Here is an 18,109-nt window from a genome sequence, read left to right as displayed (position 1 = left end):
TCCTGCATGAGAAATGGAAGTACGCTACAGATCCTGGGCACAAGGCCAAATGGCACCCTACTCATATAGTGCACTACTTTTGACCAGAGCCTTATGGTGTGTGGTCAAAAGTAGTGCACTATATAGGGAATATGGTGTCATTTGGGACACAGATTCTGGGGGATTGAGATGCAGGAGGCCTGCCATATTGCAGTAGAGTGGATGAGTGGGTTTTTAATTGGAGCTGTATGCTCTGAGAAGCATTACAAATATCTTCTGCATGACTGCAATGCACCACTTATCTCAATTGTTCTGACTGGGCATAGTTGTCTGGCTCTTAATGATAAGCCATAGGATGGACTGAGTTAACATTAAGTATTCTCACTATTTCTATCTTTATCTAAATACTGTTATCAAATCCTATTTTAAATATAACGTTTAACATACAAAACAAATTCCTATCTTTTAGTTATCCAATATAACATTAAAAAAAAATGAAAACAGAATTCTAATTACTTTGTATTAAAATATATACAACATTGTGTCATACAATAACAAAATACCTCAATGTAAACAATGTAAAACTATAAAAAAAAACGTTCAAGTACAAAATATCAAACTACCTACATCATCCCCACACCAGTGGAAAGCAGCGATTTATCTGTCAAAAATATATTACTTCTACTGAAGTAGGAAACTACAGATAAAAGCCATGTTTGTCTCAGTCTATCTACATGGCAAAGAAAGCTGGTTTCTCTGATAAGATGTGGATGAGCAGGTTTCTCTGAGATTGAAAAAATATATATATAAAACTACTAGATAGCAAACTACCCAAATTATACATCATGTACTTGACCAGTACTGCTCAACCTAATGTACCACACTACACTTATATAAACACAATTTGTATTTGGACATGTTTGTCCCGGATAAGGACCATACACCTTTCTATCCATAGTAATAAACTAGCAGGTTTCTCACAAATGGAAAATATTTTTAAAAATTCGACATAATCACCGTACCAGTTGGTAAACCAAAAGTAACCACTAGCTACTGCACCATACAAACATTTCAGCCATGTTTCTCTCAGTCTCTCTATAGTACTAAACTAGCAGTTTTCTCAGCGATGGACGGCAGGTGTCTCCTAGCCGGGTCATTGACATCCCAGAGCCTCTGGAACTCAGTGATGAAGGGCAGGACTAGGTCTGGTTCCTCCGTGACTAGGATGTTCTCCTTGTTGCTCTGGATGGCTGTCAGGGTCCAGTTCAGGGAGCCGGTAATTAGGCGCCGGCCGTCCACCACGGCAAACTTGTGGTGCATGTGGACGGCGCCGGAGTCACACCTCACACAGATGCCTGGGGAATGGAAGGGGAATACACAGGATGAGAGGGGCTATGCTATATTATGAATACAGTCAGTTGTGGTGCATTGTGGTGGAGTCACACCTCCCACAGAGTTGGACCTCACAGAGATAACAAGTAGAGAGAAACAGAAAGAGACAGACAGCTTGTGACATTTATAATTTGTCTGTCTAAGGATGTGGTTCCCAACCTTCTTTTAAAAATTGTGGCACACCTTGATGGGATAAATAATTCTGCAGCACATCTAAGATGTCCCAGTTAATGTATTTAGTAGTAATGAACTCAATCTAACTGATCCATACTGTATTTTTTTAATTAAATAGGGCTTTATTTGAACTATTTTCATAGTTCCTTAATCATGATGATTCATTTGTGTGTACCCAGTGCTTGACTTGGACTGAAATAGGTTCAGGTACTCATTTTGCGTGCCGGTACTGTTTCTATTTAGGTGGAGGAGCGCCACAATACTTTGAACATATATTCTATAAAGGGGAACATGAGCTCAAGCAGTAGAACATTTGAGGTACCAGTACTCAGCTCCTGCCCAAGTCAAGCACTGTATTTAACCCTTTAAGAGCGTCCCGCAAATCCGTGCTAGAAATAAAATATGTATACTAAACAAAAATATAAACGCAACATGTAAAGTGTTGGTCCCATGTTTCATGAGCTTTAATAAAAGAGCCTAGATATTTTTCATGGGCACAAAATGCTTATTTCTCAAAAATGTTTGGCACAAATTTGTTTACATCCCTGTTAGTGAGCACTTCTCCTTTGCTAAGATAAACCATCCATCTGACAGGCATGGCATATCAAGAAGATGATAATCATTACACAGGTGCACCCTGTGCTGGGGACAATAAAAGGCCACTCTAAAATGTTCAGTTTGGTCACAACACAATGCCACAGATATCTCAAGTTGAGGGAGCGTGCAATTGGCATGCTGACTGCAGGAATGTCCACCAGAGCTGTTGCCAGAGAATGTAATGTTCATTTCTCTACCACAAGCCGCCATTAACATCATTTTAGAGAATTTGGCAGTATGTCCAACCAGCCTGACAACAGCAAACTAAGTGTAACTATGCCAGCCCTGAACCTCCACACATCCAGCTTCTTCACCTGCCGGATCGTCTGAGACCAGTCACCCTGACAACTGATGAAACTGTGGGTTTGCACAACTGAAGAATTTCTTCAAAAATGGTCAGAAACCGCCTCAGGGAAGCTCATCTGCGTGCTCATAGTCCTCACCAGGGTCTTGACCTGACTGCAGTTCGGCGTCGTAACCAACTTCAGTGGGCAAATGCTCACCTTTGATGGCCACTGGCACGGTGGAGAAGTGTGCCCTTCACGGATGAATCCTGGTTTCAACTGTACGGGGCTGATGGCAGAAAGCCTGTATGGCGTCGCGTGGGCGAGCGGTTTGCTGATGTCAACATTGTGAACAGAGTTCCCCATGACGGCGCTGGGGTTATGGTATGGGCAGTCATAAGCTACAGACAACCAACACAATTGCATTTTATTGATGGCAATTTGAATGCACAGAGATCCTGAGGCCCATTGTCGTGCCATTCATCCGCCACCATCACCTCATGTTTCAGCATGATAACGCATGTCCCCATGTCGCAAGGATCTGTACACAATTCCTGGATGCGGAAAATTTCCCAGTTCTTCAATGGCCTGCATACTCACCAGACGTGTCACCGAATGAGCATGTTTGGGATGCTCTGGATCGACGTGTACGACAGGACATTCCAGTTCCCGTTAATATCCAGCAACTTTGCACAGCCATTGAAGAGGAGTGGGACAACATTCCACAGGCCACAATCAACAGCCTGATCAACTCTATGAGAAGGAGATGTGTCGCGCTGCATGAGGCAAATGGTGGTCACACCAGATACTGACAGTTTAAAAAAAATCTATGCCCCTACCTTTCTTTAAGGTACCTGTGACCAACAGATACATATTTGTATTCCCAGTCATGTGAAATCCAAAGATTAGGGCCTAATTAATTTATTTCAATTGACTGATTTCCTTATATGAACTGTAACTCAGTAAAATCTTTGAAGTTGTTCCATGATGCATTTATATTTTTGTTCAGTGTAGCTGTGGTAAAATAGGTCTTTAGTTTTGAACGGGTTGAGCTAGAGACGAGTGATTTTTCTGCATTGTGTTGGTGAAAGTTGTGCAACCGCAGACACAAAGCCACACTCCATTGGTTTCTATGGCAGAGGCTTTGATACGGCTAGCCCAATTAGACTTGCCTGTGCTAATGGTTCTCGCAGTCCGCCCAAGAGTTTGATCTATATCGCATGTCAAATAGCAATCACAGTATTTGGATAAAAACCTGTTTTATTCACAATTAGCTTTTCTGCCCATATCTTGCAGCCCTACACTCGTTTCGACCAGTAGTGCACTATATAGGGAATAGGGTGCCATTTGAGATGCACACTCTCTCTCTCTCCATCTATGCATTATGAGCATGGACAGTGTGTAACTGACTACACTGAAGAAGTTGGAGTGCAGAGCAGCTTGATAAATCACATTGTAAATCACATGAATTATGATTAGGCTATAACCAGGAACCACTCTGGGACCTAGTTATAACTCTCCAACAATAACTTTATTGACTGAAATGATTGATCAATAGACTTCAGACTCTGCATTACATCGCCCCCCCCACACACACAGTTTTCCTCATGTCATGTTAGTCATTGCAGACCTTAGAGAGCTATTTATAACTCAGAAATGTCCAGATCAACCAGCCCATGTCAGCTAATGTTTTTTAGCTAGGTTTTTTAGCTAGGTTTTTTAGCTAGGTTTTTTTAGCTAGGTTTTTTAGCTAGGTTTTTTAGCTAGGTTTTTTAGCCCATAGATTTTGTTTTAGTGTTTGAGTCACTCAAATATGACATTAATACACATTAGAAAATGCAAAATGTATATAATTGCAGAAAACAAACAAACCTGCAACATTTTCTCTCCGTCAACAAGAGGGGTGTGAACGGTTTGTGTCATGAACAGTGCTTGCGCCCATAGAAATAGACATGGTGCCTGGGATGTCCCCCAATACTAGAAGGCTTGAGTGAAAAAATTTGGGAACCCCTGGCCCAACCTGATTTTCAGATGAGTGATGTAGGTGCATAGGGGGATTGTACATAGCTAGGTGGTAGGTTCTAAGAACTGCTTTAAGATTGGGCCTCTGCCATCAGCCTACCTGCTCTGCGGATGGCCCCTATCTGGGAGCCAGTGATGAGGGTGTAGTCCATGTCAGTGAGGATACGGATGGGGATGCCCCTGGCGTGGAGGGCCAGCACGGCCCGACTCAGATCCAGGTTGGTGAAGGCGAACACACACAGGTCCAAGGAGGAGGAGGCAGACAGGATGTGGCCCAGGAGACGGGTGAAGGAGGTGTTGACGTTGTGGGGTAAGGGACAGGGGCAGGGGCTAGGGGGAGAGAGGAAATGAGGGGGGAGATGGGGAAAGAGGGAGGAAAGAGAAATAAGGGGAGGGAAAGAGGAGTGGAAGATGATGGGGGACAGGGGAAGATGATGGGGACAGAGGAGAGGAGGATAAGAGGAAAGGGAGAGAGAGAAGGAGTTACTGTGGAAGGTGTATCTACTGTATAGTAGTCACTCATTAAATCATTATTCCTAGCCCATAGCAAAACATCTGAAATCAACAGAAAGGCTATCAAAAAACAGCAACATTCTTAGAGACATTGGATAGATATATTATTAATGAATATGATGGTGAGTAGTTAATGTTGACTGTGCCGGCATCCCAAATGGTACCCTAGGGCAGTAGTATGCACTACTGGGCCACTACATGGCCCTGGTTAAAGGTGCCATTTGGAACGCATTGTATTACTTACAATGGTGAGTCAGGAGTGAAGAGACGCTCAGTGCAGGCGACCTCTGTAGGGAAAAAGAACACTTCTTTCAGGGGCCCTCTGGATATTTTCCTGGGCCAGAGGCGACAGAAGAGCCAGCCCAACCACTCCACACTGAGAGTGAGGGCCACAGCCCCCAGACCCACGATCTTCACCATCTGAACCACTGACATCTGTGGGCAGAGGGAGAAGATGTCATGAAAATGTTGAATAGAAGCGCTAAATTACATACAGTAGGCCTTCCCACCTTCTCCCCTGTCTTTCAGCTAGCTCTTGGTTAGGATTAGCCTAGCTAGGGTGAAGTCTTGACAGCTAATGATAGTTGAGCTCGTTTTCACCAGCTTTATAAGGACAATGACATCGCTAGCAAATAATGGACCACTGCTGCAGCCCGGTGCAGAGGCTATAGTAGATAGTTAGCCAGCTAAATTAGTTTATTATTCAGGGCCATCTAGTTATCTTATCTCTGCAAGTCTGAGCTACCTTCATGCAGGCGCTATTTTTGTAAGCACACTTTCTCAGTTCATACATGCTGTGTGCTAGAATGAACTCTTATTTTAAACCACTTTAGCTACCTTTATTTTTTCACCGTCGAGCATCCGTCTTCACGATGGACTTTTAATTGAGTGGACTTCGAACGAAGACGAACGTCGATCAGTGCTCTAGAGCTGTCAGTCAATTTAAAACTCGCCGGATATTTGCAACGTTTCCACCAATCAGGGGACAGTTGTTGAAGCGGTTGAACATGTATTATTATTTTGTGAAATGTATGACGTAGAAAGAGAGGTTGTTTGACAGGGTCAGAGAGGTTGGACGGGGATGACGGGATTAGTGAGGTTTGTAGGGAATACTTTTATTGTATTAGAAATGCAGGGTTAGTTAAGAGAATATATTGGTATAGATAGGTCGTGAAAGGATTCACACTCCTGTACAGTTGGTGAATGTGTACGCACCTGTCAGTTGGTTGCGATTCGCCAATAAAACTTAAAGAAGACAAAGAAGAAGACGACGACAGTTGTTCATGTTAACTTCCGGTTCTGAAGGTGATCTCAGGAGGTGACAACAATTTGGAGTAAGAAATCATTTTTACATAACTCATTTTTGCTATTGTTCTTTTTTTACATCCGTTATTAGACAGTGGCAACTCGAAACACTAATTTAACCCACACATTTTCTAGAGGGATGGCTTTAGGCGGAACACAACAGTATCGTACCACATGCATCTGCAAGTTTTTTTCTATTCAGAAGTTGTAAGAAATTCCGCACGAATATTATAGTTCAAGCACAAAGAAGCAAATATAGAGGTGAGTAAAATTGTCAATATGTTGTATTTGTATTAAATGCATTACAGAAGTGTAACATTAGATCAGCTTATCTTAACCTGGCCATTTGTTACTTTGTGGCAGTATGAAAAAGGATAAAATATATGATCAACAAACTCATGGTGCTGAGTGTTTTTACTTAAACCACACTCCGTAAACGCATTGTAACGTAAAACGGTTAGACATAAAGGGTAGTTACCTAGCAAGTCAGTTATTTTAAGTAAATTAATTAATAAGCGTGGTCCCCATTGCTTTTGCTCTTTAGTTTTCACCAAAATGAAGAGAAAGAAGGACATGTCCTTTTTCCAAAGAAAAGACAAGGCAGACAGTGAGACAGAGCCAGATGGTTCAGGTGTGGAGAGAGCAAGAGAGAGCAGGAAGACTTGTCCATTGGAGAGACTGAGAGTGAAGGCATAGTAGAGCAGGAAAGTGAGACAGATGGAGAGACTGATGCTGAGGTAGAGGCTGAGAGTGAGACACCAACAGAGGAGCCTCGTGCGTCCACACACAAGCAGTGGACCATCAGGTTTGTGATGTTGAATAAATCTGTGGTTACTTGTAAAGCAGTGCAATTAGTCAGTTTATATGGTGTATAGAAATGAGTCAGTTTGTGATTGAAATGAATTCTTATTTAACATGCTATTGGGCTTGTGATATAGATATGAGATGGATTTCAGAAGTTGCCTGATGGCAATGGTATATCTAAAATTACCCAAATAGATACTTTTAATTATATATTTTTTTCTTTGGCTGATATCAGCAAATCCCGGGAGGAACCACCGGTGCAGCCAATGATGAACATATACCCAATAACTCTGATGGGGGACCGGAGGAGGAGCTTCAAGGCGGCCTGGTACCATATCCACCCCTGGCTTGAATATTAAAAAAAAATCAGACTGTGTTTTGTTACGCCTGCAGGCATTTTAGCCCTCCCAAAGTCTCAGAGACTGTATTTGATTCACAATTGGGTTTTAACAACTGGAAGAAGGCAACTTACAAAGATGGGGGATTTGCAATTCATGCCAGGTCTGAGCGGCACAAACAAGCAATGATTACATGGAGAGACTATCAGAAAGCTGTAAAAAGTAATGCAACACTGGTTCAAGAAAATTGGGACTATATTAAAACAGTAGGAGAAGTACTACTACTTACAGCCACAGAAAACATTGCACAAAGAGGACACGATGAGTCTGCAGAGTCAGATAATAAAGGGAACTTCATGGCAATCCTAGAAACAATAGCTAAGCATGACACAACTGTGAAAAAAAGGTTGACTTCCATTCATAATGCAAAATATACAAGCAAAGGGATTCAGAATGAGTTTCTTAGTTGTTTGGCAGACATGGTTCGAACAAAAATGATAGAAGAGGTGAAAGACAGTGAGGCCTTTAGCATAATGGCAGACGAAACAAAAGATGTAAAAAAAAAAAAGAGCAGATATCTCTAGTACTCAGGTACTATCTCAGAGGAGCTGTCCATGAGAGCTTTCTCCACTTTGAATCGGCTGATCGACTAGATGCAGCAGGGCTTACTGACAAAATCATACACATATTAGAAAGTCATGGTCTTGAATACAAAAACAACCTAGTAGGCCAAGCATGTGACGGTGCTTCCGTTATGAGTGGCAAGCATTCAGACGTCCAGGCACGCATTAAAGAACAAGCAAAGCATGCCTTTTACATCCACTGCAGTGCACACTGTCTAAACTTAGTTTTAGTGGATACAGTCAAAGCTGTCCCTGAGGTAGGACAGTTCTTCTCCTTACTAGAAAGACTTTACGTCTTCACATCTGGGTCATATGTGCATCAAAAATGGCTTAGCATACAAAAAGAGATGTACCCAGGTGCACCTAGAGAGCTTCAGAGACTAAGTGACACTCGCTGGGCATGTCGATATATTGCTTTACATACTATTATGGATAGATTACCTGCCATTAAGCGAGTCCTGCAAGACATAGTCTAAGAACACAATGGTGACAGATCTGTTGAGGCACGAGGTCTGCTTGCACAGATAGATTTACAATTCATTGTGTGCCTTGTTACACTCCATAAAGTGTTTGGAGAAGCAACATTTCTATAAGATATGTTAGTCTTCATCACTTGACCTGTCAAAGGCTGTTGATTTAGTTGAAGCCTTAGTTCAAACTTTGAATGACTACAGGGATGAGTAATTTTTTGATGACCTATGGAATGAAGTGTTGAACACAGCTGAGCAATGTGATACTGCAATACACCCCCCTGCAAAACGACCAAAAAAGCTAAGCTCTCAATTTAATGGAGACTGTGTACTCAGTACAGTGGGTCAGAGGTCAGATTCAGAACATGAAGTAGGCAGTTTTCGTACAACCCTTTTCTATCCTGTTTTAGATCATATGCTCAATGAGCTTAACAGAAGGTTCCCTAGCAAAAACGGTGACATAATGAATGGCTTCCAAACTCTAAACCCTACAAGTGATGTGTTTCTCAAAGAGAAGTCCCTGTTTCCATTTGCTAGAATGTATGAATCAAATATTGAGGACTTGGGGCATGAACTACATCAGTTCAGAAGACCTTTAGAAAGGAAAATACAGAGTGGCATGCAGAGACCCTCCAGTGTAGTAGAGCTGGCATTATTCATTGAGCCTTAAAAATAATTTTTATTTGATCTCTTTAAACTGTGCAAGATAGGTGTTTCAATCCCTGTTAGTACTGCTTCTTGTGAACGGAGTTTTTCTGCACTAAAGCTGGTGAAAACGTATCTCAGGTCCACAATGTCAGATGACAGATTAAGCAATTTAGGTGTATTAAGCATTGAGTCAAGGAGGGCAAAGGCCTTGAGTCTAGATGAATTTGCTGATCTTTTTGCAAAAAAACACAAAAACCGGAGAATACAGTTGATGTGACCTGATACTGAATATGTAATGCAAATGAAAATTATAATGGGAATGCAAATAAATTGTTGAATGATTATGAACATGGTCTTTTGCCTGCTAATGCCTGCAATGCAGTGAAGAAAACGATATGACAACCATAACGTCTAATCTAACTGGCCCCTCTAACAGTACAACTGGCCCCCGCTTGCCCCCCCCCAGTTGAAATGGTGTAGAACCGCCACTGCGCCTATCAAGGGTGTTATCTCTGGGGTGGCGCTAGAAGTAAATGCAAAGGATATACGTGAAGAATTGGGTCAAGTGGTTGGTGCACAACGACTGACCCACATTGAAAGATGGAGTGTGGAAGCCCACTCCATCCAGCCATTCTATTGTGTTTATTTTTTATGAAGAGTCTCTCCCTTCTCACGTGTATTTGGGTTATATGGGATTCCATGCAAGAGCCTTCATGCCCAAACCCATGCAGTGAAATAAATGTAAATTATTTGGTCATGTGTCAATTGTATATGGACGGGAGGTGTATTCTATGCCAGCTGAGCCTAAATGCTGCAATCGTGGTGGTGAACATGCACCCGAATTTCTGAAGTGTCCTGTTAGGGTGAAGGAGACGGAGGTGGCAAGAATAAGGGCTGTCCAGAATGTATCTGGAGGCATTGAGAAGAGAGGAAGGAGTGACGTTGAAGAAGTAATGGTAGTAGTGGAGACAAGATGTTCCGTGCCAACAGAGGGATCATGACATTTTGCATATTAAGGTGGACTTTGTAGAATTATTACTTTGGTTATCAACTACACAGCACAAATGGAGAGGAATGCGGCAAATAAGCATCTTTGTGAGTGCGCCTGAGCATTTTTGGGGACTCAGTGACTTTTCTGCAGAGGCATTACAAGGAATCCTGTCGGTGAACCTGAGCCTGTGTAGGGATGTGACTGAAGTAGTGGGACTGATGTTTTTGTGTGTTTTGCATTATCTCGGGTCCCCCTTCCCGCAATGGAAAATATTATTTGTGTTTTGTTTCTATACTCCGTACATTAGGTGGCGGCAATACACCAATAGGTGTAGTCTGCCATAACTTTAAAGAAGAAGAACTACTTCCGTTTCTCCTTGCTTACTTCTTTCTCCACTAAAAAGCCGAGTGTGTTCTTTCTTAGGAAAGGTAGCTAAACAAATACATCGTTTTATGGAAGAATGATATAATATAAGCTAGCTTGATTATATATAATGTTGTACTTTCCATTATTAATAACGAACCATTCGGTTTCATGATACTATACCATCGGCAAGGAAAGATGTTGGACAGTTGACTGAGTTTATGACAACAACACACGTTGTTGTAGCTAAGCTAGCTAACTACATTCAGCTAGCTAGCGGGATTATATTGTTAATTTACAGTTTACAAAACGTTGATTTGATTGAACGACTGTGATCTATTCAGTTACAAAATTGCATTATTTGTCTTTGATGTACATTTGCTCCACAGAGTTTAGCCACCTAGCTAGCTAACGTTACTGTACACGTGAAGAGTACCTAATATGGGTCGCCGCAAGTCCAAGAGAAAGCCCCCTCCAAAGAAGAAGCTTACTGGAAATTTGGACACTCAATTCACCTGTCCATTCTGCAATCACGAAAAGTCATGTGATGTGAAAATGTAAGTAACAAAGTACAGTATATAAAGTGTAAATATACTACCGTTCGAAAGTTTGGAGTCACTTAGAAATGTTCTTGTTTTTTAAAGAAAAGCACATTTTTTTAAATCATTTAAAATAACATCGAATTGATCAGAAATACAGTGTAGACGTTGTTAATGTCTGATTTTTGGAAACGTCTGATTTTTAATAGAATATCTACATAGGCGTACAGAGACCCATTATCAGCAACCATCACTCCAATGGTACGTTGTCTTAGCTAATCCAAGTTTATAATTTTAAAAGGTTTATTGGTCATAAGAAAACCCTAAAGCAATTACAGCTGAAAACTGTTGTCTTGATTAAAGAAGCAATAAAACCGGCCTTTAGACTTGTTGAGTATCTGGAGCATCGGTATATATGGGTTCGATTACAGGCTCAAAATGGCCAGAAACAAAGCAATTTCTTCTGAAACTCGTCAGTCTAGTCTTGTTCTGAGAAATTAAGGCTATTCCATGTGAGAAATTGGCAAGAAACTGAAGATCTCATACAACGCTGTGTACTACTCCCTTCACAGATCAGTGCAAACTGGCTCTAAGCAAAATACAAACAGTAGGAGGCCCCGGTGCACAACTGAGCAAGAGGACAAGTACATTAGTATCTAGTTTGAGAAACAGATGCCTCACAAGTCCTCAACTGGCAGCTTAATTTAAATAGTACGCGCAAAACACCAGTCTCAACGTCAACAGTGAAGAGGTGACTCCAGATAATGGCCTTCTAGGCAAATATGGATAGAATAGCCTTAATTTCTCAGAACAAGAATAGACTGCTGAGTTTCAGAAGAAAGGTCTTTATTTCTGACCATTTTGAGCCTGTAATCGAACCCACAAATGCTGATGCGCCAGATACTCATCAAGTCTAAGGAAGGACAGTTTTATTGCTTCTTTAATCAGTTTTCAGCTGTGCTAACATAATTGCGAAAGGGTGTTCTTATGATCAATTAATAGGATAAACTTAGATTAGCTAACACAACGTGCCATTGGAACACAGGAGTGATGGTTACTGATAATGGGCCTATGTAGATATTTCTTTACAGATCTGCTGTTTCCAGTTACAATAGTAATTTACAACATTGACAATGTCTACACTGTATTTCTGATCAATTTGATGTTATTTTAATGGACACATTTTTTGGGCTTTTCTTTCAAAAACAAGGACATTTCTAAGTGACCCCAAACCTTTGAATGGTAGTGTGTGTGTATATAAACTCAGCAAAAAAAGAAACGTCTTCTCACTGTCAACTGCATTTATTTTCAGAAAACTTAACATGTAAAAGTTTGTATGAACATAAGATTCAACAACTGAGACATAAAGTGAACAAGTTCCACAGAAATGTGACTAACATAAATGGAATAATGTGTCCCTGGACAAAGTGGGGGTCAAAATCAAAAGTAACAGTCAGTATCTGGTATGGCCACCAGCTGCATTAAGTACTGCAGTGCATCTCCTCCTCATGGACTGCACCAGAACCCTATGTGCCCTGGTCAAAAGCACACTACGTGACCATAAGTATGTGGACACCTGCTTGTCGAACATCACATTCCAAAATCAATGGGCATTAATATGGAGTTGGTCCCCCTTTTACTGCTATAACAGCCGACACTCTTTTGAAAAGGCTTTCCACTAGATGTTGGAGCATTGCTGTGGGGCCTGGCTTGATCGGCTTTCCAAATCATCCTAAAGGTGTTCGATGGGGTTGAGGTCAGGGCTTTGTGCAGGCCAGTCAAGTTCTTCCACACCGATCTCGACAAACCATTTCTGTATGGACCTCACTTTGTGCATGGGGGCATTGTCAGGCTGAAACAGGAAAGGGCCTTCCCTAAACTGTTGCCACAAAGTTGGAAGCACAGAATCGTCTAGAATGTCATTGTATTCTGTAGCATGGAACTAAGTGGTCTAGCACAAACCATGAAAAACAGCCCCAGACTATTATTCCTCCTCCACCAAACTTTACAGTTAGCACTATGCATTGGGGCAGGTGGCGTTCTCCTGGCATCCATCAAACCCAGATTCGTCTGTCGGACTGCCAGATGGTGAAGCGCGATTCATCACTCCAGAGAACGTGTTTCCACTGCTCCAGAGTCCAATGGAGGCAAGATTTACACCACTCCAGCCGACGCTTGGCATTGCTCATGGTGATCTTAGGCTTGAGTGTGGCTGCTCGGCAATTGAAACCCATTTCATGAAGCTCCCGACGAACAGTTCTTGTGCTGATGTTGCTTCCAGAGGCAGTTTGGAACTCAGTAGTGAGTGTTGCAACCGAGGACAGACTATTTTTTGACCACTTCAGCACTCAGCGGTCCCATTCTGTGAACTTGTGTGACCTACCACTTTACGGCAGAGCTGTTGTTGCTCCTAGATGTTTCCACTTCACATTAACAGCACTTACAGTTGACCGGGCAGCTCTAGCAGGGCAGAATTTGGACTAACTGACATGTTGGAAAGGTGGAATCCTATGACGATGCCATCTTTAAAGTCACTGAGCTCTTCAGTAAGGCCATTCTACTGCCAATGTTTGTCTATGGAGATTGCATTGCGCGCGCTCGATTTTATACACCTGTCAGTGACGGGTGTGGCTGAAATAGCCAAATCTACTAATTTGAAGGGGTTTCCGCATACTTGTGTGTAATGTTATATATTTTAGTGTAGTTCTCTAGGAGGTAGTGCACTACAGTCAACTGACATTTTAATGATAACTTTATTAATACTTTGTTTTTAACTTTTCATTTTCTTGTATTGCCAACAGGGAAAGGACCAGAAATACTGGGATAATATCATGCACAGTTTGCCTGGAGGAGTTCCAAACCCCCATTACCTGTATCCTTTCAAGTCTACTGAACTCAAACACAACAGCTATTGTTATTATAATCACATTGAGTATGTTTACATGCACACGAATAATTTGATATTAAACTGATTATGGCAGATTATGCAATAGTCATATTAACACCTTAATCTGCGTACGGTCAAAATCGAAGTAAGCGTACACAGATTAAAACAACGGGTTTTCTGAGCAATCTTTCTAATTATTAGGACGTGTAAACACCTTAATCGGCGTTCCGGTGGTGTGTTTTATCTGCGCATGTGCTAGCACCAGCCGAGAGCCTCCCTCTTTAGTGCGAGTGAAGTGAGTTTGGAACAACTGAATGTGTGCGTTTTAGGGACTGTAGATTATTTATAATGAGGGATACATGGAGAAATTGGATCTCTGACATGAAAATGGATGGCTCTCCCTTCAGTAAAATATGTTTTTACCCGACCCTCCCTGAACGCTTGGGGGGGGGGAAACAAGTGACCCCTATACGATCAGAATCTTTTGTTGATACCACAACAGAGCAGGACAATACCTGAGCACATGCTGCCACACCGGAGACTTTGTGATTTCTATACAGGCTATTGTTTTTAAAAAAAAGGATCGTTTAAGTTTGGAACAGTACTAAAGTTGTCTATCAACTGTAAATATTCAGCACAACTGAACTAGTCACTACGGAAGTATGGCCTATATGCATTTGTAAACTATTTTCATTTGGGAAACTATCATTTTCAAATATATTCTATTTTATTCCAAGATATTGTTACAAAATAGATGTGTAGACTGTGATTAGGGCATGGGAGTATAAGTTAAAATAACAGACTAGGTGTGGATAGCTCACCGCATGATCCTCAAACCAAAGACCAGCCAAACTCATGTTTCTAAAAGTGAATTCCAAGGCACTGTAGAATGATTGCATAGCCTAATAAGGCATCTTTTGTTTCATCATTTAATTCTAAGTAATAATACAAAAATAATTATATTTATTTAGAGTTAGTATGTTAATAATTTGTTGCGGCTCTCCCTCACATTTTTCAGATTGAGAACACGGGGCTGCATAGTCAAATTAATTCTGATAGGCCTAAATAGAATTTATTTAGAATGACCACAAATCCCATAAACGATAGAATGACAAACTAAATCAATATGCAGTCTATAGGTAGGTAGCCTAAATGGTGGTGTTCCTGTATTTTATTTCTCTCTGGTGGCACGAAGGATGAACTGTAGGCGTGTGTGCATTGGCCCGTCGGTCGGAGGCGTGACCACTGAACGGGCCAAATCCGACGTAACAAGAACAGCCACAGACAGAAAACTCGACCAGGGTTTGCTGAAACGGCTCTCCTCAAAAACAGCCTTGTACAATGCACTTGAACTCGACCTACTGACTGCTTAGCTTACAGAAACGTACGTATGCAGACAAACTGATCCACCGCATGGACCTTTACCACGACACCAACGAGAGCTAGGATCCACATTCACAGCGTGTCCGCCACGATGGTCATAACTCTGCGGACCCCATTGCTCAGTGAAACCCAGAATGATACGGGACCGCTGCTGTCCTTTCAGCACCAAGATTCGAAAGGCGCTCAAAATAACTCCAGATGTAGTTTACAACTAATAGTCCTTCTCATCACTTATTACGAATAGAAGATTATCACTTCTCACAATGTTAGAACAAAGCTAAATCAATGTCTCGCAAGATCACAATGTGTAATTCATATTTTACATAGCAGATCCGAATATAATGGAATATAAGCTGCTTTACCAGGCCTTTAATGTTACACCAAAAACACTTCTGTCATTTCTTATCTGAAGCTGAGTAGTCCTCTTCTTTTACCGAGACTCAACGGCGTGCACGCCGCAGGCAACGCTTTGATACAAAATAACCCTACAAGAAATGCTAATAGTTTAACACCATCTGCTTTCATTTGGTCACAAAACAGTCATTCAAGAAGATCTAAATTCATATTCCCATGAAACTGATTGAGATCAAATGATTGACAGGCAGTCTGAACATTTCACCAGTAAAACGTGAAGAATTACCATCCAGGATTGACAGGGATAATGGCCTACTTTGAAATGAGGTATGACTAACTTGGTGTTTGATGGTATTAAACGTTTGACGTTTTCTTGAGACAAGACGTGTGGGCATATATGCAGTTTTTAATCAAACTATTATATCAATCTGACTATCCACAATAATCACATTATTGTGTGCATGTAGCCGTGCTAGTTGATACGTAATCAATAAGGCTGCAGCAATTGTAATTTCCTAAGGATGTAATGCCTAATTCCAATGGGATTGGCTATTATGATGATATTGTTTTCTAGGTATTTTAACATCAGGAATGCTAACAGCACAGTTAGACTGTAAGTTGCTCTGGATAAGAGCATCTGATAAATGGATACAATGTAAATACACCAATGACTAGACAGTTGCATGCAGTCACATTTACTCCAATCTGTTGCTAACATCTTCTAGGTTGAGTGTGTATATAAGTTACATGTCCTTACCTTACACTCTAAGATCTGTCAGAGCCTGTGGACGTGTACAGTGATTGGATAGACGCTTGTGAAGCAGCCAATCAGTAGCCCAGGCTCACCGGGGCGGAAGACCTCACGTTGGAACAGGAAGCTGATTTAGAGGTGGCTCTCGTCTGTTTCTCACCAATCACTGCCAGTCTTCAGCCCAAGATGATGGTCCCGTTCCAGGCCGACTACATTGCAGACGTTGCGTTGCGTCAACCAATAGCTGCGTGCCACGTCATCAACTGCAGTTAGGCATCATATTGCTATGTCATGTGGTTAGCTGATATGTGAACCAACTATCCAGATGTTGTGAGATCTGGCAGATGCCTACAATGTAGTCAGCCTGGTAAGCAGCCTCTAACCTTTACCTCACCGCACATCTCCCACACTAGTGACCTGGCGTCCACCGAGACTGTCTTGCGTAGCCATAGTTCAGTCCAGAGGCCTATATAGGCCATGCTCCAAATGGCACCCCATTCCCTATGTAGGGCACTACTTTTGACCAGCTCCAGTAGGGCTCGGGTGGAAAATAGTGCACAATATAGGGAATAGGGTTCCATTTGGGATGTGACCTTAAGAGGTATATATGACTCTGGTTAAGTCAACCTATTCCCCTACTCACCGTTTTAATTTATGCAGATCTCATTTTCCAAGCGGTCAGTTGTCATGGCTCCTAGTTTGCTGGTAGGATTATACAGGTAGTAGCTGCTCTTGGGTTAGTTTCACCACAATTAGTTTTTACTCTCCCCTGTGTACAGTTCTTCTAGAGATACACAATACCACAGTGTACAGCGATACCATAGTGTTGGCTCATTCCATTGGGGTATATTCGGTGGAACTCTGAGTGTGTGTTTATGCAGAGTAACTTGTCACTCTTCATGCTAACTAGTGGGGTGTTCCAGAAAGCAGGATTGTTAAGTTAGCCAGCTAACTTTGATATGTAGTTAAATATATCTTTATTTTATATTTAGAAAGCTAAACTTGAATATGGGTTGTTGTTGGTTGTCAAGTCAATTATACCATGACAATTTCAAGTTAGATTTTTGTGGGACTGTTAGCTGGCTGAGTCCTTGATCCTGCTTTCTGAAACAGTCTAAACTCTCAAGTGGTTTATGAAATATTTTCTATGAATATCCCAGGTCCTTTTTCTCAATTTTAAAATGCTTCCGGTATCTCCCTGAAGACATTCCTTTGTTAGAGAAAATGGACTGAAAGGGAGAGGTATGATGGTACATACACACCAGGTAAACAGTAGGTCCAAATTAGTATTATTGATTTGATTATTTTAGTTTTTCAAATGATAAGAAAATTGCCAATGATTTGCAATTGGTTGCCCTTTGTAATGATTTTTATTTTCAATGTGACAAATTAAAGTGTTGTATTTTGACACCCACAATGAATGTGTCTGTGTCAATGGTGTGAGAGTTAACTAACGTCTAAAGTCTGTAGAGCATGTTTCTACTGGAGAGACATGCCGTTTCATTTCCTGCTAATAGGCTAGCTAGAGGAAACTGCCAAACTGTACAGTTTACCACTAAAACTGTAACATTTTCCTTGTCTAAAACTCAGATGTGAGCACTGTGTGTGTGTGCCCCAATGCATTTGTGTGATTGGGTGCGTACCCATGGTTCTCAGCTGTGGATATTGACAGTGAGTTATGATCACGATGAT

At 41.4% G+C, this 18,109-nt stretch overlaps 2 protein-coding genes across 7 annotated transcripts; one reads left to right on the top strand and one right to left on the bottom strand.

Annotated features, from left to right (window-relative positions):
- Positions 1-199: 199 nt before the first annotated feature.
- Positions 200-6,306, bottom strand: LOC106589682 (mitochondrial cardiolipin hydrolase). Of its 2 annotated transcripts, none has more exons than XM_014179952.2 (4): positions 6,177-6,306; positions 5,206-5,396; positions 4,549-4,778; positions 200-1,334 (listed from the first exon to the last, which is right to left on the bottom strand). In XM_014179952.2, exons 2-4 carry the CDS (start codon positions 5,394-5,396, stop codon positions 1,075-1,077), a joined length of 681 nt encoding a protein of 226 aa, XP_014035427.1. In that variant the 5' UTR covers positions 6,177-6,306; the 3' UTR covers positions 200-1,074. The 2 variants fall into 2 exon arrangements, with proteins under 2 accessions (XP_014035427.1, XP_014035418.1); XM_014179943.2 differs by lacking the exon at positions 6,177-6,306 and adding an exon at positions 5,799-5,920.
- Positions 6,016-17,834, top strand: LOC106589640 (transcription elongation factor 1 homolog). 5 transcript variants are annotated; one of them, XM_045707748.1, is made up of 5 exons: positions 6,022-6,295; positions 6,402-6,527; positions 10,893-11,060; positions 13,844-13,914; positions 16,437-17,834. In XM_045707748.1, the coding sequence occupies exons 3-5, from the start codon at positions 10,945-10,947 to the stop codon at positions 16,499-16,501; spliced, it is 252 nt and encodes an 83-aa protein (XP_045563704.1). In that variant the 5' UTR covers positions 6,022-6,295; positions 6,402-6,527; positions 10,893-10,944; the 3' UTR covers positions 16,502-17,834. The 5 variants fall into 5 exon arrangements, with proteins under 5 accessions (XP_045563700.1, XP_045563704.1, XP_045563697.1 ...); XM_045707744.1 differs by lacking the exon at positions 6,402-6,527 and having other exon boundaries at positions 6,016-6,295; XM_045707741.1 differs by lacking the exon at positions 6,022-6,295 and having other exon boundaries at positions 6,373-6,527.
- The last annotated feature ends 275 nt before the right edge of the window (positions 17,835-18,109 follow it).

Source organism: Salmo salar, chromosome ssa02 (assembly GCF_905237065.1).
Source record: "Salmo salar chromosome ssa02, Ssal_v3.1, whole genome shotgun sequence".
In the NCBI taxonomy this organism is placed as follows: domain Eukaryota; kingdom Metazoa; phylum Chordata; class Actinopteri; order Salmoniformes; family Salmonidae; genus Salmo; species Salmo salar.
Note: the sequence above shows the minus strand (reverse complement) of the source record. Positions and strands in the feature narration are given on the sequence as shown.